This window comes from Rhineura floridana, chromosome 6 (genome assembly GCF_030035675.1).
Source record: "Rhineura floridana isolate rRhiFlo1 chromosome 6, rRhiFlo1.hap2, whole genome shotgun sequence".
NCBI classification, from domain to species: Eukaryota; Metazoa; Chordata; class Lepidosauria; order Squamata; family Rhineuridae; genus Rhineura; species Rhineura floridana.
Window position 1 is genome coordinate 116,999,369 of NC_084485.1, and position 22,484 is coordinate 117,021,852.

At 40.7% G+C, this 22,484-nt stretch overlaps 1 protein-coding gene across 3 annotated transcripts; it reads left to right on the top strand.

The window, feature by feature from the left end:
* The first annotated feature begins 1,158 nt into the window (after positions 1-1,158).
* Positions 1,159-20,999, top strand: LMO4 (LIM domain only 4). Of its 3 annotated transcripts, XM_061633569.1 has the most exons (8): positions 1,159-1,298; positions 2,000-2,111; positions 3,324-3,407; positions 4,662-5,492; positions 8,070-8,308; positions 15,338-15,434; positions 15,763-15,918; positions 20,233-20,999. In XM_061633569.1, the coding sequence occupies exons 5-8, from the start codon at positions 8,073-8,075 to the stop codon at positions 20,239-20,241; spliced, it is 498 nt and encodes a 165-aa protein (XP_061489553.1). In that variant the 5' UTR covers positions 1,159-1,298; positions 2,000-2,111; positions 3,324-3,407; positions 4,662-5,492; positions 8,070-8,072; the 3' UTR covers positions 20,242-20,999. The 3 variants fall into 3 exon arrangements, with proteins under 3 accessions (XP_061489553.1, XP_061489554.1, XP_061489555.1); XM_061633570.1 differs by lacking the exon at positions 3,324-3,407; XM_061633571.1 differs by lacking the exons at positions 2,000-2,111; positions 3,324-3,407.
* The last annotated feature ends 1,485 nt before the right edge of the window (positions 21,000-22,484 follow it).

Genomic DNA, 22,484 nt, shown 5'->3' on the forward strand with positions numbered 1-22,484 from the left:
TTTAAAAGTTGTTTTTCTACTTGTAGTGTTCTGAAACTGAAAGTAATAGTAGTAGTGACTATAAATAGTTGTATACTGTACTGAAACTGGAAGCATTATTATTATTATTATTATTAATAATAATAATAACAACAATTATTATTTGTATACTGCCCTTCCACAAATATTCCCAGGGTACTTGCATAAAACGAAAATATATCTTTATTTAAAATATTTTTAGGCTGATTTTCTGAGAAGAATAGTAAAATATGTAAAACTTTAAAAACAACACTACATTTTTTTTTTGCACAACTGGAGAGAACATCATTTACAAAAATATATAAAACAAAATACACAGAAAGCAGATCCTAAAAGGCAGCAAAATCTGGAAAAGCCAGTTAGCATGACTAAATTACACCTAAGAGGAAAATAATGTCCAGATATTTCTAAAAGGTATTTGCCTAGTTGTAAAAAGACATCAAAATAGGCACCAGGTGGGCCTCTCTAGGGAAGAGTAAAAGGTTGTTTTTTCAAAGTGGAGATAAATGTAGCAAGGGGTGAAGAACTTGTGGCCTTTAGATGTTGTTGGACACTACCTTCCATCAGCCCCAGCCATGGCCAGTGGTCAGGGATGATGGGAGTTGTAGTCCAACATATAGTGTGTGATATGTTGCCTATCCATTTTACAACTAGCTAAATATGTGATTGCAGTAAATTCATGTAAGTGTGGTCCCAAATGTGTGCAAAGAGGGATGTGATTTGGGCAGGAAATATTGAACTTTCATCCTGCCTGCTCTTTTCTGCCCTGCATTCTAGGCCAGCTGGTCTCCTTAAGGTGACCAGATGCAAAAGAGGACAGGGCTCTTGAATCTTGAAGTTATCTAGAAGACAGAATTTCAGCAGGTGTATCTGCAAATTCTGTCTTCTACACAACTATTCAAGGTACAAGAGTCCTGTCCTCTTGCATCTGGCCACCCTAGCTCCAATACCAGAGGTAACAGGTGGGGGGAGGTGAGTATGGCACAAAACAAATATCCTGGCCTGTTCAGTCTCTTTAACAGAGGTTTGAAATCAGCAGGTGATGCTTTTCATGGCACCTGCTAATTGCTGTACCTAAAATTGCTGTTAATGAGGCAAGGGCCAATTAAAAAGTTGGCAACCCTGAGGTGAAAGGGAGGAGAGGTTCCACACTTCCTGTTGTGTCTTTGATTTTCTCTTCTATCTCAGGCAGACACAGGAGGTCCTTCACGAAGGACCATGATTACTGAGTATCTGTTTTGCATGCAGAAGGTCCCTGACTCAGTCCCTAACATCTCCAGGTAAGGCAGGGAGAGATCTCTCTGAAACCCCAGGGAGCCACTGCCAGTCAGAATAAACAATATTGAGCTAGGTGGGCCAATAGTTTGACTCTGTATAAGGTAGCTTCCTAAGCCTGACACTGTTCCCTGTAGTTATGAGATGAACAATCCAGCAAACTTCTCTATTGTTTTTTCCTCATGGTTATTGTAGGTTTTGCATTTATTAAAGGTCATTCTGGGCAGACCATTAGACGTAGACTCCCATTGTCTGTTACATGAAAACATAGCATTGATTTAATATCTCAATTCCCTTTAGCAATATTTCTTCTTCGGAGAATGTTTGCTTCTAACTTTGGTTACGTATGGGCCTCAAAAACTGTCCTATCCATGGAATGAATATTTCATTTTTCTATTAGAATTTTATACAACTGGATATTTAATTCCTTTAATGGGCTTCTCACTCTGTTCAAGTTTGTTTGGTTGTTCATTTTAAAGAACAATGGTATTGCCTTTTTAAATGGCACAATGTGCTATTAACTGCCAGCCGAACGTAAAACATTCCTCTTTTAAAATTTTATGGGGTATTAATAACACTGAGTTACAGTAGCATTAATTTTTAAGCTGGAACTCCCCATTGATTCAACAAGGAGTACTTAAAAATCAATGGCCGCTGCTTTGATGAGAGGGCGCTGTTCACTTTTTTTTTTTACTTTTCCAATCAGAGGATCAAATTTTGTCCTACAAAGTACACCACATGAGGAGCTGGTGAAGTGTTAAGTGTGTGAGGATAGGACTGAGTCCACAGTGCTCTCTGAAATTTCTGAGGAAAAACAGGTTAGTAGGCCTGACCCTATATTACTTCAATATCAACATAATCAGTGCTAATACCTCAGGCTGCACGTGGAGTAATCCCATTCCATTGACCTCAGCCACTGTGCCCTGGAGTAAGTGGTTTGAGGATTGCTGCCTTGATGATCTACACCCTCTTCACACTCTCCTTCAACAGGAAGAGTTATACTTATTCATTATCAATAAAGTGGCCTAGAGGAGCAGCTCTAAATACAAATTAACCAAATTCTGACAAGGGGGGTGGGGAGGGGAGAGATGGATGTCTAGACTTCGTATAAGAAAAGTTGGTAGTTTGTTCAGTGATGAAGATAAATCTTTGCATACAGAAGGTCTTGGCTTCACAGACTAGGAAAGCTGGCAAATATCATTTACCTGATCACCTATGGTAAGAGCTGCATTCAGGTGCCCAGACACTAAAGCCTTTAAAAAGTTGTTTCTTTTAAGCTACAAATGGCTACCATGAAGAATGTGTGGGAACATTTTCTGGGTTTATTTGAAAGACTAAGTTAAAGGATATCAGGCTGGGAAACACTTCTGCCTAAGAATGAAGACTGCAATTTCTTCCCTGAGAGGAGACACAAATTCAACCGGTGCAGCTTTTTACATCACCATGCTGGGAAGAACATCATGTGTTGAATTTCTGCCTGTCTCACAGAAAGACACATGGGAAGAACCCTAAACTGGTTGCAATTTTGAGACTGCTTATAGTCTCATCAACAATTTAATAGTGCTGGTGTTAAAACAATAACACTCCAAGGCACTTAACAGAATACATAGGTGGTATTACAATTTAGCCCAGAATGATTATTGTCCAAATTAGCTAGATAAAGATGAAGGAAAGGGAGAAGTGGCTTTCCTGGAGGTTAAACGCAGGAGGCAAAACACTGAAAACATGAGGGTTTTTTTTCTTCCTTTTTTTAGGGCAAGAGACTGGGTTAGTTAGCTTATACAGCTCTAGTATGAGCATGGATACTAAGATTTTCAACCAATGCACACTTAGGCTGCAATCCAATACATGTCTACTCAGAAGTAAGCTCCATTGGGTTCAGTGAGACTTTTTCCCACATAAGTGTGTATTGGACCGCAGCCTCACTTGGGAGGCGCAAATCCCACTGAACTTAGAAGTAAATACCACAGGAATTGAAGTAAAACTTTCCTCCAAAATTGAATACTTGGCTTCCAAACTGCCCCTTACAGAGTAAAGATCGGTTTTCCAGGATGGCTGCATTCTCTGCTTCAGGACCAAACCATAAGTTGGAGGAGGAAATATGAGAAATGGAGGTACAAAAAATCATTGTGCTGGATTTTAATGTAACAGGCTCCTTTTGATTGGGACTCCTACACTGATCCTCTTTGGATTTGTAGTAGAGATAAGTCCTGGGAAAGGCACAGGCCTGTCTGATTTGCAAAACATATGGGGCAAGAAGGAGGAAGCCTAGGCCTGTAGTCGAGTCAGGAGGGCTAGTAGGTCAAAATGTGACAAGAGTTAAGCTGTGGAGACGTGCACTCTCATTTTACTTGAGGCTTCTAGCACAGTGGAGCACAAACTTTTCTGAAAGACCCAATATTTCTGGCTAAGTGAGGGGAGGAGCAACAGCAGCCGCTGAAACATTCAAACCAAAGGAGCCAGCCTGATGTAGCATATTGAATTTGGACTTGAGTTACTGAGGTTCGTGGGCTTGCCCTGCTGTGAAGCCCCACTGGGAAGATCTGGTCAAATGAGAATGTTTTATCCAAATCTATTCACAGGGTGCCTTTGCAAATAAATTAGATATCATTTATTTATTTTTTAAAAAAACTGTCTGTTACAAAGTGCCCCCTACTCTCCCTTTGGTGAAGCTTCACCGAATCCTGGGCGATATGCGCTTGAGGTAATAAGGCTCCCGTGATCCTATGAAGGATTCCTTAAAAATATGTCCCAACGGGGCTTATTCCCAACAAGTAAGCTTGCACAGGATTACAGCCTTGCTGTACGAAGTGTCCGCGCCTATTAAAAATACCCCTTGGGGGTCCAAAATTATTCTATGAGCTCGAGTCCCCCAGCCCTGTAGGCTCCTGTGCGTTACTACCCAGAAGTCGTTTCCCGCAGAATTTAACGGAGCTTCCTCCCAAGTGAGCGCGCACGAGATGACAGCTTAATCTAGCCTGATCCTATGAAGAAACAAACCCCGCGACTCTCCTTAAAGTAATAATGCTAGCGGTCACCACCGCCCGATGCTATGCACAGTGTATTCGGAAGTTCAGTTCCAAGAAAGGGTACGTAGGATTGCGGCCTTAATTACAGGAAGGCTGGCCGCCGCCGCCTCGCTTTGGCGCGGCAATCACGGGGGCCAGGAGAAGGTCTCCAATCCCAAGAAGGAGTTGGGTGAAGTGGACGGAGGAGCAGCGGCACCAACCACAGTTAGCCGCTTCTTGTTCACTCAAGCTTACGTTGCTTTGCTTCGTTTCCCACCTGACTTGACTGAGACTCCCTCTTCTTTCTTTCTCCCTCCCTCTTCCTTTCACTCACTCCTTTGTCTTCCTCGGGATTGGCAGGTTTTATTATTCCGCCTGAACAAGCTGCGGGCGGATTGGCCGAGGCGCTGTGACGCGAGGGGCCGAGCTGCGGAGTAGTTGGGATTTTGCTCTGTCAGTAACACATGGGGAAGAGCAACGCAGAGAGGCACCGAGGGCGCCAGCGAGAGGGGCCTCCTTTGCGCGTCCTGCTACCATCGCCACTGCTGCTAGTAGTAGCAGCGCCGCCGCCTAAGGAAGCCTCGGCGAGTCGTAGGCGAGGAAGCCGCCGCTGTTGTAGCCGAGCTCCGGCTGCTTTTCTTTCCGTCTCAGGACTTTTCCCCCAGGACTGTGGCTGTTTTGTAGTGAGAGCCTTTGGAAGCCGTCCGAGCTCACAAGGGTAAAGGAAGAGGAGGTGGCGGCAGCAGCAGAAAAGGGGTGGGGAGAGAGCTCTAAAGTGCGGCCACATCTGCCAAAACTTAACCCAGCTATTGCAGCAACTAGAGCGGCGGCGCCCGTGCTCGCTTTTGCAGCCTAGTAGCAGAGACTGAACTCTGCAGCTCTCCTCAAGGGGAAACAGCAACAGCAGAAGGAAGACGAAGAAGGGGAAGAAACAAGGGAGGGAGGACGGACGGACTGGAACAGGCATTTCCCGGACATTCCCCCCCTCCCTCTCTCCTTCTAGCCCGGGCGCTTGTAATATCCTGACTCGGAGGGTTCTGCCGTAGCAGCGCGTTGGGTTGGTCCTCCCCCACCTCCTTTTCCTCTTCTGAAATATCTCCCTGGCAAACAAGCCTGCCGTTTTCCCACGAGAGCTCTCCAAACGCCACAACCACGTTATCCACGGCCTCTTGCACCATAGAGGGGAAACAGGTAAGACGGGGACGTTCTTGCTTTTCTAGGGACTTGGTTATTTTGGCATGCCCTCTCTCTCTCTCTCTCTCTCTCCTACCCTTGCTTTCTTCCTTTCCTCTTCTTCCCCCGGTTCGTTGTGGTCCGGCATGGGAAGCAGGCATGACCCATCGCCTTGAATCAACCGGAGGGGGGGGGTTGCCCGTGCCTCTTGGGAGCTAATTGCTGCGGGGCCGCCCGCAGCCCAACGTAGCGGTACAAAAGACTGCCTGCTTGCCCCGCGTTGCTTCTCCCCTTTGCCCGGCTCTGCCTGGGAGTCGAGAAGGAGGTGGGAGGAACGATCGCCCACTTTCTTTGTAGTAAACACTATTTTGAAACAGTGGCAGGCTTGGCTGGGGAGGGTCTTAAAAGAGGTATTTTCACTATTTTGTCCCTTCCCCCCGCCTTTTCTCCTCTTTTTTTGTTCAGGGGAAATCTGATGAATCAACCTAATTAAAACCAAGCCGTGAATTAAGCATCCATTTTTTTTGTACTACAAATTGCAAGCGCTACGCTTGTCCCTCCCTTGGTCTCCATTAAAATCACCAGAGACGTTGTTAAAAGGAGGGAGGGGGTGTGTGTTTTGCCTCTAGCTGCCAGCTCTCCTTTCTGTTTCATTGCCTCTGTTCCAGGACCTAAATTGCTTGGCTGTGTAATTACCAGAGTAAGCCTATTTAAGTTAAAAGCTTTCCTTCTCTTTCTCTACCCCCCCAACTCTAAATGAAACTTGATGAGGGCCTGTCCTTAGTTATCAAGGGAGTCACTTTCTGGTCAGTCCTCTCGATTCATCTCTTTTAGATTTAATCAGCATTAAGGTATTGCTTGTCCTTAAGAGCTTTAGCTTAATGGGGTTACAGGATGCTTCTGTCAGTGTAACGTTTCCTTTTATATATAATATTTACATTTCAACAAAGAAGGAGGGGGGTTAAGATAGTGGGTTCATGTGGGATGTTTTTGGTCTTGGAAAGATCAGAAGTGGGTTTAACATACTTCTGAAATATTTTTGCTTTTAATCAGACATAGGAAATGCAGATTCATATTGCTGGAAATGGTAACAAAAGGCCATTCTGTGAGTTAAATGCATCAGAAATCAATTTACATAAAGGTATATGATGCATTCAGAGAAATGCAATGCTAATGGCTTTTAGAGTGGTTCACTTTCCCAAGTCTCAGGGTTTTTAGTTACAGACTTAATTGGTGCAGTTCGCAGTCTGGTTTATTGTGTGGTCAACTGAACATATGATCAGGAGTTATTTTGAAGGAAATCCTGTTTTGTTTGATTCATTTTTTTTAAGTGGCCCATTTTAAGGAACGAAGCTGCTATTGTAACTAAGTTGGGCAAGTGGCAGGAAAGTTTGCCCTCCTCTTTTTCCGCTTCAGAGGTATATGTCTTAGCTAATAGCCAAATGCCTTGGGCTGAGCAGGGACAGCTTACAAAGGACAAAGGGAAAACACGCTGCTTAATTGGCAGTAAATAACTTGATCTTTTTATAGTATAAATGACTGAAGGAGCAGTCATCTTTTGGACTCTGGATTTGAGGCAAAGCAAATTAATCGGTTTGGAGTAAGCTTTATGAATTGGTTCCGTTATTAATCTCCCTGTTGTCCTGCTTGAACAAAGCATTTATTAGAAAGTGAGAAACATACTTGTGGGTTTGAATGTGTGTCTATTTTTTCCCAAGCAGCACTTTTGCAGCCGGCCTTGCTAGCTGTTTCCTGAGTGGGGCATACTTGATTGTTCTGCCTCTCTGCTTTTGCCACAAAACTTCTTCTTTTTTAGGGCAACACAGAGTTTAGCATTTAAATTGCTGATCAAGGGCAGATTAGTGAGACAAAAGTAGATTGTGTTTGTATAGGAAGTTAACAGGCTACTTAAAGTTCAGTGATCTATTATTATTCGGCAAAGCATCCTTTGGGAGCGGACCCCACTTCATTTGATCTTTTAAAGAAAAAAATAAATAAATTGGGACAATCCTGGCTGAGCCCCTGCAGATAACAATGGCATGAAAAGGGAGACCTTGAAAAACCAGTTTCACAACTTTTGCAGTTTTCTCCACAGCTTATACTTGCCTCTCCTGTAAAATAGGACTAAACAAATCCTCTGAACTGACCCCAACTTGTGAACTGCAGCTGCACTTCCCAAGAGTTGTGGTCAGGGATTGTGGCTTCATCCTGGCTGCTTTTCTCCCATTTTCATTTTAGTGCTATAGGGCCAAGGATTTATATCTGGGAGTGACATGTAGACTGTGTGGCTCCAGGTGTGTGTACTTTCCTGGTAGCAAACAAAGGGGGGGGGGAGGTCACTCTTAAGTTTGACAGCAGTATTGCAAGCTAAAACTGTCATTGAGCGCCACTAGTCAACTTGGAAGGGAAGGCAGCTAATTAACCCAGAACAAAGACTCTAAAGTAAACAAGTTGCTGTTTCCCATCTTTTTCTTTCTCTTCACCCCTACTGTATTGGAGAGGAAAGTTGCAAGAACTTCCGGCCTGAAAATTAACCCCCCTTTTCATTTTCTTTCTCTCTTTCCCTCCCTCCCTCCCTCCCTCCCACCCATCCAGACCATGGTGAACCCAGGCAGCAGCTCACAGCCTCCCCCGGTCACCAGTGGCTCCCTCTCATGGAAAAGATGTGCAGGCTGCGGGGGGAAGATTGCCGATCGCTTCTTGCTCTATGCCATGGATAGCTATTGGCACAGCCGGTGCCTGAAGTGCTCCTGCTGCCAAGCCCAGCTGGGAGAAATTGGTACGTCCTGCTACACTAAGAGCGGCATGATCCTGTGCAGAAACGACTACATCAGGTGAGAGAGACACAGGGGAGGCAGGCTGGTTTGCCAGTCTCTTCAATACATCAACTGCATACTTGTCTATGAAACAGGAGGGACTGTGGGCAGAAACATCTCTGGGTATAGGTGGTAGTTCAAAACTAGAAGCCTAATTTATTGAAGCAATCCTTTTCCTGGATTACAATGGGAAAGTTGGATAGATGGCCCATAGGAGAGGTGTGATTGAATAAAACCTCCGAAAGTGCTCCTGAAGAGAAGTCCCAGTTCAAAACAGTTGGCTACTGTTGGCTACCTTATGGTAACAGAGTAGAAGTGTGTTTATCTGAAACCTAAAGGAGAGAAGACAAGAATAGAGTTAACTAGAACTGTGTTGGAGAGAGGCTAAAAAAATGTGATGGCTATCTTAATTTTTTTTAATAACTGATTTATTATATTTGCATAAGCACTTTCAAATGAAAATGGAATGACTCATTCTCTGTATTCATTGTGAAAGAGTTTATTAACTATTGAGGGGGCGACTGCCTCTTGTGTAAAAATATGCACACAGTCCAATAGTCATGTTTGCTATCGTATAGTTGTGGAGCATAACTTTCAGGGTAAAAAAATGTATAGTTGGATAAATGCTTAAATATTTCTAATGACATCAAATGCTCTGCATCTCCTCTACTTTGCATTACAAAAATGTGTTTGTCTTTTTAAAAAAACTAGTTTAGACAATTAATGGAATTTAAGAGGTTCAGGTGCCCATTGGATCTTTTCAGGTGAACTCAAGCTCCTTTAAACTCATTTTGAAAGGAGGCATTTTGAAGGATTACATATTTAATTTGAGTAAATGACTTGATAGACTGGTGCACATGAATGCTTTGAGGAGGTGTTCTAGTTCAGCAACCAGTAATTAAACAGCCCCCTCCCACCTTTTTTGTCATAGAAACAATGTGAAGTAAAGGCATATGGAGTGTTGTCTTGATTGTCTTGATTTTCACACTTTAAAGAAGATTTGAAACAGTATCCCAGTTCTTGGAAGGAGGGAGTGCTTTAGCGGTGGAGATAATGCCCTTATACCCCTCTTCAAATACTTGGTTATAATTATTTTAAGCATATTGTTGCTGGAATTTATACATGAATCTATGTAATAATTTTGTGTAGTTGCATACTAAATTTTACATACCTTGTATTGAACTCGGAGGTATCACTGTTTTAAAATGACACCAAAGAGATCCTTGCTTGTTCTGATAATGCTCTTTTTTTATGCTAGCACCTTCAATCAACTAAATACAATACAGAAAACAAAATGGCAATAGAAAGGTTTTAAGGGATTGTAGCATTAATTTTGTTAAGTGTGTGGATTTTTAAAGTAAATGCTTCAAAATCAGTGTGCGCAGGCTTACAGTGATGCATTCTTGATCCTTGTCCAAAGTAACTGCATAAGCGAGACAGAATTCTAATTAAATATAGCAGAACGGTTAGAAAAAGAGGTTTGTTTGAAGTGGAAAAATTGACACTACTGTTCAGATTCAATGAACAGTACAGATTTCGTGTCTCTCTACTAAAACCATCAAACAAACCTCTTCTGCTCACTACTAATTAAAAAGAGAAGTTGTCTACTGTACCCCTAAGGTAAGTTTAGGCCAGCTTATTGAAATCTCTGCCTCAGGTTTTTGTGTGGCCAAAGCTTATTACAGTTTTAATATAGGCTATTATAAATAGGGTGCTTTATCAGATGGTAAATTTGAATTGGTTTTGTTTCATTGGTCTGGCAATTCACTAGAGCTAAGTAGCTTACCCAATAAAATACAGATACTTGAGTATATCAGGTATGTACTTCTGGATGTCTGCTTGCTCCGTAGAATAAATGTCTAGTGACCTAAGTACGTAAACTTCCAACATTTTCATCTGTGACCCTGATGACTTTCAGGTATGAGTAACTGCATGCCCTAATCTACTAATGAACATGATGCTACCATTTTATCAGTGGCATATGTGTGGTTTTTATTGAGGATAGTGTAGGAAAGGTTATAGAAGGAAGACTCTTCCAGTGTCCTAATTTTGTTCCTTAGGCTGCTTGCAGAAATTCCAAAGATGATATTAACTGGACTTACAATGAAATGTGTTCATAAAGTGAGAAGAGGATTGATTGTTCATTCTCTTTGAGGTGATATGGACTGGCTGATTCAAGTCTGTGATAGGACCACATAACTTGTGATTTTTGTTTAACCACCACCAAGGGTCTTTTCAATCGGCTCTGAGCTGTGGCTTTACAAAACCAGACTTACTATATCTGTCTAAGAACTGCCACAGTTCTTGTTGGCAGCTGTGTGTGTGTGTAAGTAAAATGATGGAAGTACGTTGACTCTTCCCTGACCCCTTAACTCACATAGTGCCCTAAGCAAACTGAGGATTTATTTGGAAGGGAGAAGGGTGATGGGCAGCCCTCCCAGCAATGAGATTCTAGATAAAGCAGCAGCATGGCACTAGATCTGCACAATTAAGAGCTTTAATTAGAGTCTCCTCCATTTTCTCTTGGTTCTGATAGGTTTTATCTAATGAGATCTCGTCCCTGGCTTAGATCTGTCTGGAATGACGTGTCCGAAATGAATGAGAGCTGTGTTGCAAACAAAACATTTAATTAACAAAATTGGCCTTGGAGAGAGCAAAAGAGAATAAGGTGTGGTGGGTTTGAAAGAGGTGGTGGTGCGGAAACAAAGTAGGCATTCCTTAAAGGGCTGGTGCTTGGGAACCCTTTACTGTACAAATGTCTGTTTAGTATGATTATATAATCATGTCCCACCTGGAGTTTGCTATTGTGGTAGGAAGGGAAGGACTTTTTTTGTCGTGGTTTGGGGAGGAGCATGTGGATTTGTTGTGCAAATGCCCAGATCGTGAGTTCATGGTTCTCTCCCTCCCACCCCACCTCTCTAATGTTTGTGGTGCTGAGTTTGCCATGCCAGGGCAGGCACTTGATCCCCATTCCAACAGGCAAAAGATGCTCTCCGTTCTTCTTGCTGCTCATTGCCATTCACGTAGGCTGTCTGCAGTGTGAGCCATCTGAGGAGGGGAGGAAAGGGAGGGAGCCGCCAGGCAACGAGTTCATTTTTCTGGTAATCAACAGCAAGCTGCTATATTCAGGGAATGCTGTCCCTTTAATTGAACAGGCTAGGTAATTAAATGGCATTTTTCCAATAGGACGTGCTAGGTAAATCTAATAGTTGGTTATTTAATATCACTTTGAAGTCTGCCCACTCAAGCACAATGACAGCACAGGAGCATGTGAACTATTAGCTTGGAAAAAAATCCAGGATCTCAAAAATTAATTAAATCGCATGCAATTTAGGGGGAACGTTTATCTTGATTTGTCATAACAGAATTAATTCAAGGCCTCCAATTCACTTGGGGGCAGATCTGTTACTCTGAATTAACCAAGCGTAATTTGGCTGATATTTTTTCTCTCTCTCTTCCTCCCCTTCTCCCTCTATAATGCAGCACTTGCACAGCCGCCTTCTTCCCCCTTTTAAGTATCAATAGCTTCTGGTGCTTTTAAGGTGCTCGGGCTGTAGTTATGCTGAAGTACCTTTAATGGACTTGGCTCTAGGCATAATTTTCTGTGTAGCCTTTTTTCCATCTGATACATCTGGTGCAGAATTTGGATCTGGTATAGGGAATCTGTTGGAAAACCAGTTGCTTCTGGATCAGCAGCTTTGGTTGTGCGTTTCTTTCAGATAGGAAGTTTGGATGCTCTGGGGTGCAGATATATTATCCTCTTCTTTCCTGTCCTCCCCCCCCCTTTCAGGTACAAAGGGAAAATGAAATTGAGGGGCTGGCAGTGTAAAGCTCTTTGCAGGGCAAGGCTCTTTGGCTTCCACAGTATTATAACAATCCCCTACAATGCATGTTACTACTTTGTAGTTTATTTTACAAGTGTTCCAGTTGAATAAATTGAATTTTTGAGCTAATCCCTCTGGCTGCCCTCATCCTCTTCTTCCATTCTCACCACCACTGCTCCTTTCTTAAAGTTCTGATACTGTGGATAAGGTGGAGAAGAGCGTTGGAATTAATTTAAGGTAGCACTGCATAATGCTACAAAATGTAGGACCTTGCTTTCATCCATATATATGGAGCATCTCAATGCTGGTGATTGATTATGTTGCCCAAATGTTGAAATATTAGCAATCTCTTTGGACTCCAAGACCCAAAGAGACGAAACTGAAACCACTTCTGTCACTGCAATTAAAGAGTCCCCTGGCTTTAATTAGCCTGACCTGGGGTGTCTCTCCCCCATTGCCGGAGTTAAAGATGCCATTAAAGTCCAGGCTGAGACCGATAGTTACTTAATTGAGCACCTAAAGCCTCCAAGCCTTTTAAATCAAATACTGTCCTGGACAGTCTCTCTGATTAGCTAATTAACTCTCCTCTCTTACAGAACCCATATAAAAACAACTTTTCAGGATGAGGGTAGTTAAAGGTGATTGTCGTCCTCATAATGAAACGAAGGTTATCTGAAACTTCTGATAAACTGCCATAAAATAAGAGTATTTTCATTAGTCGGAAATAAAAATAAAAATTTACACTTTTAAAAAAGTAATGGACAAAGTCCTAGATACATGCTTCAGTAGTAGCCTGACTCTGCAGATTACCAAATATCTGTAGACTGACTTAAACTAGTTTCAGTTGTAGCCCTTCAAAGAAATCAATTTGTTCTAGAATGAGTCTCTCTCTCTCTCTCTCTCTCTCTCTCTCTCTCTCTCCCTCTCTCTCTCTCTCTCTCTCTCTCTCTCTCTCTCTCTCTCTGTGCGCGCGCGTGCGTGTGTGTGTGAGAGAGAGATGTGAGTAGCTTCTTGGATTACAGTTTTGACAGTTGCAATTATTAAAATCCACTTTTATTTAGATGCACAACCACCTTTGCTTGGGAAATTTGTATAATACACAGATGCTTTATGAAGAGAATGTGGCCCAGTGAAAGCAGCATTATTAAAAATGATTTTTAAATGGTGAGGTGCATTTGAATTCTTCTCTTCCATCGGAGGCTGTGAAAGTTCTTCTGTCTGTCCTCCTCTAAAAGAGGAGTGTGTGTACTTCTGGGAGGGGAGTATATATGCAGTAATGAGATCATTCTTTTGCCACACTTAAAAAACCTTTAGTTGTAATTTTTGCTGCCACTTTAGTCATAGTTCTACAAATGGCCCCTGCTTCCTCTTTAAATTACTTCCTTCTAGACTGTTGCCACTGATAATAGGGGTGGTGGGGGAAATAAAATACGTAGTGAAGTTCTTATGGAGTCCCAATAAGTTCTTGTAAATATTTTGAAATGGTCTTCCTGATTGAGCAGATACTAGAATTCCTTTAGTTTTTCCAGTCAGTTCAGCCCTTTTTAGGCTGGAGGTCTTGGCAGTGTATTAGTTCAGCTTTCCCTTTGTACCCATTCTGACTCTCAAGAAAGTGTCAGTGTGTTGCGGATCTCAGACTAATTAGTTTTGAAATGGAGTTTTGATTGAACTCTTCAAATCGATGCTGCTGCAAAATTTGTTTCTCAGGCTTCCTATTAAAAGCCATCTTAAGGGGCAGTTTTACTACTCTCCCTGTCGTTCAGTCGATACATTTAATAACAACTTACAGGCTATTTTCAATAAAGTGGCGACAGCAAATTAGTAGTTTGAACATGACAAGCCTCCCTCTGCAAGCACTGATTCTGGAAAACTCAAAGCAATTATTTTTTTTCTTGATACAGAGCCATGCAGCAAACATTCAGATCATAGCATTTTCTGTAGTTACACGTCCTCCAGACTGATACACATGCACAATTGTATGACTTTACTGTTGGGGAAAAAAAGGCAATGCAAATAATTAATATTATGACACCAATACATGAATGTTATATGTTCTCTTGCTTTCTCTCTCCTCGCTCCCCCAGTGCCATAGGGGGAGGGGGGAAAGGAGTCTGGCAGCTAGTTCAGATTCCTTCTTCACTATAAGATGGTTGTGGGTTCATCATTATAAATAGCTGTGGATGGAACGAGAAACTGCAGAAAAGCAAAGGGGGGGGAAGACAAGCCTTTTTTAATTCTAACACATTCTGTAGAAGTGGAAGATCAATGTTCATTAAAGTATTGTATCTCAAATCAGTATGTTGTGCCTTTAAATGCATTAGAAGAACTGTGTATATTTTCCTTCAGTCCTCCCCCCTTCCTCTGCTTTTCCTCTTCTCTCTCCCCCCCCCCATGGCAGATGTTGTGGTCTCATTTGATTGCATAGGAAAACTGCAGTGATACAGCAAACACCCAGAGAGATATGATGACAAATGGGTCCAGATCCCGGTAAATTACTTTCTGCTCAAATCGAAATTTCATTCAGTTTGTTGCTAGCAGAGATTAAGTAATCTAAATTGTGGACTCAGGAGCAGATAGAGGGAAGTTGGAGCAAGCATTTCATTATCAACAGAGAGAGAGAAGGTTAGGATGAAAGAGATGAGCAGAGGCAAATCTAAAGTGTTGACACCATGATTGAAAAGGTTAACCCATACACATTATATATCAACCTGGATAGCCGAGAGTTTCTAATAGAAACTCTGCCCTGATGGAGGTTTACTGGAGTTTCAATACACTGAGCATGATGTCGTCTTAGATATACAATCAAATCCTCTTAACCCTTTTGATGACTCATCTCTCAAGATATGATTAAAGTACAAAAAAGTTCTTTATATAATTTCAAGGACACAATACATTTAAACTCCAGTCATGAATTCTGTTCCTGTTTTTTATGACAAACCCAGTAATCTGATAAAAAATGTTGTACAGAATTGGTTTGTGTTGCTAGATGCAAGTCAATATTTTATTAGATCCTGTGCTTCCAAGTCTTGAGAGGTCTAGGGTGCTCCTGTGGCAATTTGACTTCCATTGTCTCTTAGATTATCATGCCCCAAACTATGTAAACAAGTTTCAGGAAAGGATTTTAAGAAGTTGAAAATGACTGTTTCAGTATTGGTATACAGTCTTTATTCACAAGTGTCTCAGGTGGGAAAAAAAGTAATAAGCATCACCTTTTTATTTTCAGGTTATTTGGAAATAGTGGTGCTTGCAGTGCTTGTGGTCAGTCAATTCCTGCTAGTGAGCTGGTTATGAGAGCACAAGGGAATGTCTATCATCTTAAGGTAGGAAAAATGTCTTTCTGATGCACAGTTCTCACCCTCTATCCCAAATACTATGGCATCCGTGCATAGATCTATAAATAAAACCTGTATCTCCTGTGAATTTATAAAATGGGCTTAGTTATGGATGAAAAAGCTTTTAGATAATTCATAGGTTGTCCTGGTGATTAGTGGTGCTGCATGTCTGAACACACCATTGAATTCCAACAGGTGCAGCTTTCTGTATTTGGCCGAAGTCCATATATCTTTTAACTCTGCTGTAATTCAAATTATAATATTGACTTTTTAATGCCTTCAAAGTTTTGACTTTACTTTTGTTCATCCATTTCAGTGTTTTACGTGCTCTACCTGCCGAAACCGCCTGGTCCCTGGAGACAGGTTTCACTACATCAACGGCAGTTTATTCTGCGAACATGATAGACCTACAGCTCTCATCAATGGCCATTTGAATTCACTTCAGAGCAATCCACTACTGCCAGATCAGAAGGTGAATGCTGAACAATTGCTAATAGGCCTTATTAGAGTTAAATCAAGATAATATATTTTCAGCCTAATACTGGACATCATTTCAAATGGTTTTACATGGTGGACTGTAGTTAACAGGATGCAGCTCTAAATATAGAATTGCGAAGCAACTCCAGTTTAATCTGGGCTCAGCCTTTATATGTTTGTGTTTTGCCATAACAATTCTGGCAGACAAGTAGACTCTTGTGGGATGCGATCTTTGTCTCTTAACAAAGGCATATATGCAAGTGTAGCATCCTGGTTTTGAATAAGCTAACTGTACAGTTGTGGTTTGTGGCATCATTAGATTAGCATTAGAGAAATGGTTACCTTTTATTTGGTTCTGTTAGTTTAAGTTGGCTTGATTTTGAGAAAAATGCTCTTAAGTTTCTGTTGTCTTCATTTGATCATGTATGTTGCTTGTTAGTTTTTGCTGCTAAAGTATAACATGGTTTTACTCACTAGCAGGTAGGACATAGTTTTAATCAACAGTTGTCTTGTACCTCTCCTGGAACTGGACAGTTTTTAGATCTATTTTAATCTCCCTAATAAGTCCCATAGCTATGCAAGTGAGTGCATTTTGATAACTGCTATGCCTAATTTATAATAATTACTGTCAACCTTCAGTTAAGGGACTGTTCATTCCACACTGGTCCAGAAAACACTGAATGCACAAGTCTTGCACATAATTTTATTCGTATCATATTTCATACTGATTATGTATTGATGACATTGATTCATTTACTCTTTACAGCGCCACTTGCATGGATATTAAATCTTATTGACCACAGATGAATTTTAATTTCAGATTGGTGATGGATTTTTCCATCAGCTCTGATAGTGTATTTGACTTTTTCATCATTAACCCAGGCAATCACACAGCACTGAGTTATTGCATTGAAACAAAGTGCACACTTCACTTGGTAATTCTTTATGGATTTACAATAGGAACTTCATTAATGTCTGTTCGAAGGCTAGCAAAAATAACATTTATCTGTTAGAAGAAAATTTGAAGATAAAGTCTTTCTTTTTTTAAAAAAAAGAAACAACCATTGGGCAGCTCATAAATTCTGCAACATCAAGGAATATAGATGTTGTCTGTCTTTAGAGGTTTAATAATTACAATAATTATAATTATAATAACAATAAAATGTATATCCCACCTTTCTTTCTAAAGGAGCCCAGGAGATATGTTCAGGAAAACACAAACTTGTCCATGGAAAGTGGTGCATTGCTACAATTAAGAGTTATTGAAAGTTGCCCTTTATTTAATAGTGAGCAAGCATGTCATAAGCAGGAGAGATATAGTTAAGAGCTCTTGTGCATGTTACACTCTGAAGTAAAGGGGCTTATTTCCCATGTAAGTGAGTTTAGGATGACGGCCTTCTTTAAATATTGTTTTGGGTTCCTCCTATAGTCCAGGTGCTATATAGCAGTCCCTGCTTTTAAATGACATAGGGAATACCTCTTGTTTCTAGTTCATCATTTTGTGTGTATCCATTTGTTTTGTGTGTGCAGTAAAAGTTTCATATGCTTTATGGTGCCTTTGTGTCCTGCTCTGCTTCAGCAAAAGTAATACTAATGCTGGCAATTACAGTAGAGAAATAAGAGTGGAATAGAAACAGGAATGCAGGAATTGCAATGCTGCATTCATCCTACATGTGACTCAGTGTGTGCAGGAAGAGTTCAATAAGAACCAGGTCTTATTAACTGCATTGCTACAGTATGTTAGAGGCAGGCAAAAAGATGTAGAGGAGAAAAGTGGGTGGGGGTGGTGTTAGCAAAGTGACATTCTCAGTGGATGACACTAACATAGTCTAGTGAGTGGCTTATTTCCACAAGTGGGGTTGTGTGAGGGTGGTGTGTGCTATGTGTTAAGCTCAGTTTTCATGGCTAGAATTTAACAGGATTCCAGAGCCCTAAAAGAAAGTTGATTGTGTGCTTTTTTGGCACTGCGTATTTTTGGGTTACAGTTATCAATTGAACAATAACGCATTGAAACAGTGAGTACTTCTGTTCTATGTCGTTTACAATACTCAACACAGTGGTTACATTCTCACCATTCATTTAAAGCACATGGCTTCCCCCCAAGAATCCTGGAAACTGTACTTTTTAAGGGTACTGGGAATTGTAGCTCTGTGAGGGGTAAACTACAGTCCCCAGGATTCTTTGGGGAAAGCAGTGTGCTTTAAAAGTATGGCACGGATGTGACCTGTATTGGTGCTTTAATAAATGTGTAGGAAAGCCCTAAAATAGTCCTGATGTAGCAACTGGTATCTGAAGGCTTTAGAAATGGCCAGTGCTTTGCACATTTTATAGGAGATGAATAACCTGAAGATAGCCAGTCTCTAGAAATGGATGAATGTGTTGTGATTTGTTTGCTCTGGACCTAGTTGGTTTAGTTTGTGCATGATAGTCGGGTTGATTTTGGTTATCTGGTATGTCTAAGTGTCCTTTATTGCAGAAGAGAGTGACTCTAGACAACAGGGATGGAGAACCTGTGGCCTCCAGGTGTTGTTGGACTTGAGCTTCTATCACCCTGAGCTAGCATGGCCCAGTGGTCAGGGTTGATGGAAGTTTTAGTCCAACAGCATCTGGAAAGCCACTGGTTGCCCATCTCTGCCATTCAGTACTATAGATACTGCATATTTGAGGGGGAAAATGACTCAAAAAGCATATCTCTATGGAGCTTCCCTTGTTGCCTTGGAACAGAGATTGGCTTAAGCTGTCCAATTTGAAGATGTCAGCCTCATGATTAGCCATTTGCCCAAGGTGAGTATTAGTTGCTTCTGGGGAAGTGGCTTGCCCAGTCTATTGTTGTAGTCACCCTGTGACATGCAAATATGGGTAACCCCTTTCATACTAACATTCTGTTGTTCATAACTGATTCCCAAGAAGCTTTTTGGGGGAAATGGCTTCAAAAATGATGGCCTTATTATAAGCAAAATATTGTATTGCCACCAACAACTTTGGGCAGCATTTCCCCCCTAAAAGCTGGGGTATGGTTCTGTATAAAGTGGGTGCTCGATGGAGGCTTATGCAGTCCTGTGCTGATTTTGTCACTTTGCAGCTGAGGAACATTTTCTAAAAGCTCATCACGTTCTTTTCTTGTGATGATAGACTTTTATCCCAGCTCAGTTTCTTTCCTACTCCCTACCTCCCAGACCCTTTTTACAAGATATACGTTTTCCTTTCATTGGTGGTGATCAGAGCATTCGCTTGGCTCCAGCTCTTATACTTTTAAATAAAGCATGAGTTAGATTACGTTTTGCTATTCTGTCTATTGCAGAGAATCTTCTAGTTTACATATCGCTCAACAATTCCCTTGTACTTACATAATTGGTATTGTCTGTGTCCATAGTAGAGGACACTTGATGCTCATTTATTAAATATGCTTGCTGGCTGCTCCCTAATCTTTGTTCTGGACAGACAAATTACCTTTCTCACACTGAGCATCAGCTCTGGGGAATTAAACCTCCAAGCTTTACCACTTTAATTAGCTTGAAAGTGGGGGGTTGTAGTTACTAATAGACCTCAGGCTTTTAGTAACTTGGGGAAAGGGTAAAAAAAAACTTGCAAGGAAGCTCAAAATGTCATTTAAAAGCCATAAAAATCTAATATATTATTTCATTTTGGTAATTGCAAACAGATTGCATTTGAAGACTGTCGATTGTTTCTACTTTATCGTGGAAGTTAGGTTTCTGTCGAGCTAGGCATTTTTAATTATCACAATTCATTAACACATCACTGTGGAGGCACATGTTTGACTTCATATATTACAGAGTTTATGTAACATTAACTAACATAGCAGATGAGTAATCTTAAATGGGAAGAAAATATTCAAAAATCTCTATATTTAGCTTTTGTGCTATGCAGCATTTTAACTAGCATTGCCTAGGGAAGGGTATCTTAGACAGAATTTTTCCTAATTTAGAAGATCACGTTACTTGATGCTTCAAAGGCAAGGCATGTCATTTCATCTGTGTCCAAAGGAAATGCAACTTTTGTTAAAGAAAAAAAGTGACTGTAGGATTTCCCACCAGAAATTATTTTTCCTTTGTGAAAGTGTATCATCGGCTATCAAAAGTAAACAAAAGGGTTTTGTTTTTTTTGGTGTGATCTCCCCCCCCCCCCATTTGCACTCTTTAGGGACTTGGATAAGTGTTGCCGAAAACCTTTAATCGAGTCAGTTGGAAAGTAATTTAATAAAATAAGCAAATAAGGAGAAGGTGAAAGCAGTCATGTTTGACTCAAATAAAGCATTCTAGTTAAGATGCCCATTTTTATTTTCTTGCAGGTCTGCTAAAAGGTCAGAGTACTGCAGAATGCGTGCCTTCATCTCAAACTTTGTTCATCACAGATGGATCCCATGTCTCCAGTAGACAAGTCACCTTTGTAGCTAGCATCAATGCCAGCTCCATGCCATTGCACCTTCTTTACTCTTGGTTGCCCTTCCCACATTTATTGGTGTATTAAAATGACTGAAAATGAACATTAAGGACTCCATGAATCTGGGCTAATGGGAGACTTTAGAGGAAATGGAGAAAAATATCCACCGGAAGAGAACAACTTTGGGTTGGGAGGGGTGGGGAAAATGACTAATGAAGCTAATTAAGATAAGCTTTCAAGTCTGCTTTCTACCCTCATTAACAATTAGCAGGGCACTGGTGAGAATTTGTACCCTGTGTTTTACCTTAACAACATTCTCTTTGCTCTTTGTATATTTAAGTGTTGTAAGGAAATGTGTTTCAAAACTCAAACATGAGCTAAAGGAAAGATGGGGCTCTTGTGATATTCTCTCACAAACACTTTTATTGTATCTCTGTAAAATACAATGTATGTATGCATGTAAGTGTTTTTTGTCCTAATGTTGCTACTTCCCATGACACAAAAAAAAGAAAAGGAAAAGGAAAAAAAATCAAGCTCGTAGCAGCTACAGTGTAGAAAATTTCACCTACTCCTAATTTGCTGAATGAAGAAGGAAAAAACTTTTATTTGTGATACTTTCAGAGACATTTGCTCTAGTATGGTGTATTTAAATAATAAAAACTTAAAATGAACATATCTTTAATTGAGTGTGACTTCAGTGCAATATAGCAAACTTCCATCCAGAAATGAATTCTTATGTAGCTGTCATTCTAACAGTAAGTTTAACTTTAAAATCTGGTTTTTCTGCTTTCTAATGCCTTTATGAAAATAACGAATGCATTGAACATTTTTGGCAGAGGTACAGAACTCTAGGTAATCCTGAGTGTTTCAGATACTCAGATAAACCTGTATTGTGCTTAATTTTTTGCTCCCTTCAACTAAGTCATCTAGACTTTGTTAATATCAGGAAGTGTACATTTTCTAACATTGTTGCCTACTCTACAGTGTAGCCTTGTGAGTTACCAAGCTACAAACTACCCTGGATTTTGAAAGCTGATTTGAAACTTTCAGTAGCAGCATAGCAGAACATATCCAGACAGAATTTTCACTTCACATTAAACCTTTCTCTACCATTATGACTGGTGTGTTTGCCCTCTGTTTCTGCTATAGACCTTTTCCCTTGCTATGCGATTGTGCTGTTCCGATGCTGTGCAGCCCTTCTGAGAAATTTGTCAAGTGGCCTCCCCACGCAGGTTAAATATGCAAAAACCTTTGTATTGTATTTGGTTAACCTGACACACAAGACAATGTATGCAGACATGGGATACTATCCAAGAGCACAGGATGGTATATAAAATTCAAGGCAAGCATACTGCAGACAATACAAACCTCATGTAATTGTTCATTTATGCACAGAATCTCAAACTCCCCTTTTGGACAATAAGGCATATAAATTGAAATTTAACCCCATACAATTGGGGTGAAAAGAAAAATGATGGCATTATAATAATAAATTTATTTTTGTTATCCACCTCTCACCTGGAATGCACCCCCTTCTATTAAGGAAGTTCCTGTCAGTGGAATGGGCTTGTATTTACTTGTTTCCACAGAAATGTATGTCTTCCATTGACTTCCGTGGCAGAAAGTAAAGGAACTGCAATTGAAGTACATAGTTGAGATGGTGCAGTTATCTTAAGCTTTGGTAAACTCTATGAGGGGGCAGGTTTGACCCCTTTCTCAAGGTGTCCCTCTTGTAGTCCTGTAAATGTCTCCCCTAAAAGTCAATGTGGAGCTATTTTGAGTTCTCTGGAAGTACAAGAGTAAGCATAGACATAAGCAGAGGAGGCTAAACATGTATACCCACCCACCGAGACTAAAATGAACTGTTCATGAAAAGATTGATTTCAAAGTATCCAATTTGATGTGAAAACGTTTCCTGGGACATTGGACAAGCACTCCGCATGGGAATTTCTGCACTATGATAGGGTAAGCAAATGTGGAAGATACTTCATTATGGAAATAACTGATAGTTTGAAGGTACAGTATGCACAGTTCTGGCTCTTGACTGAATTTTGCTGATGTACCCATCACAGTTCAGGAATAAGTAGGGTTTCTCTATGAGAGCTTTATTCCTGTGAGTAACTTCCTCATCTAATGGAAGAGCTGGTAGTTTGAATAATA

Coding starts and splice junctions, on each gene's coding strand:
- LMO4 (XM_061633569.1), top strand. CDS start 8,073: ATGGTGAACCCAGGCAGCAGCTCACAGCCTCCCCCGGTCACCAGTGGC. Junction 8,309..15,337: donor TGCAGAAACGACTACATCAG/GTGAGAGAGACA, acceptor TTTTATTTTCAG/GTTATTTGGAAATAGTGGTG. Junction 15,435..15,762: donor GGAATGTCTATCATCTTAAG/GTAGGAAAAATG, acceptor CATCCATTTCAG/TGTTTTACGTGCTCTACCTG.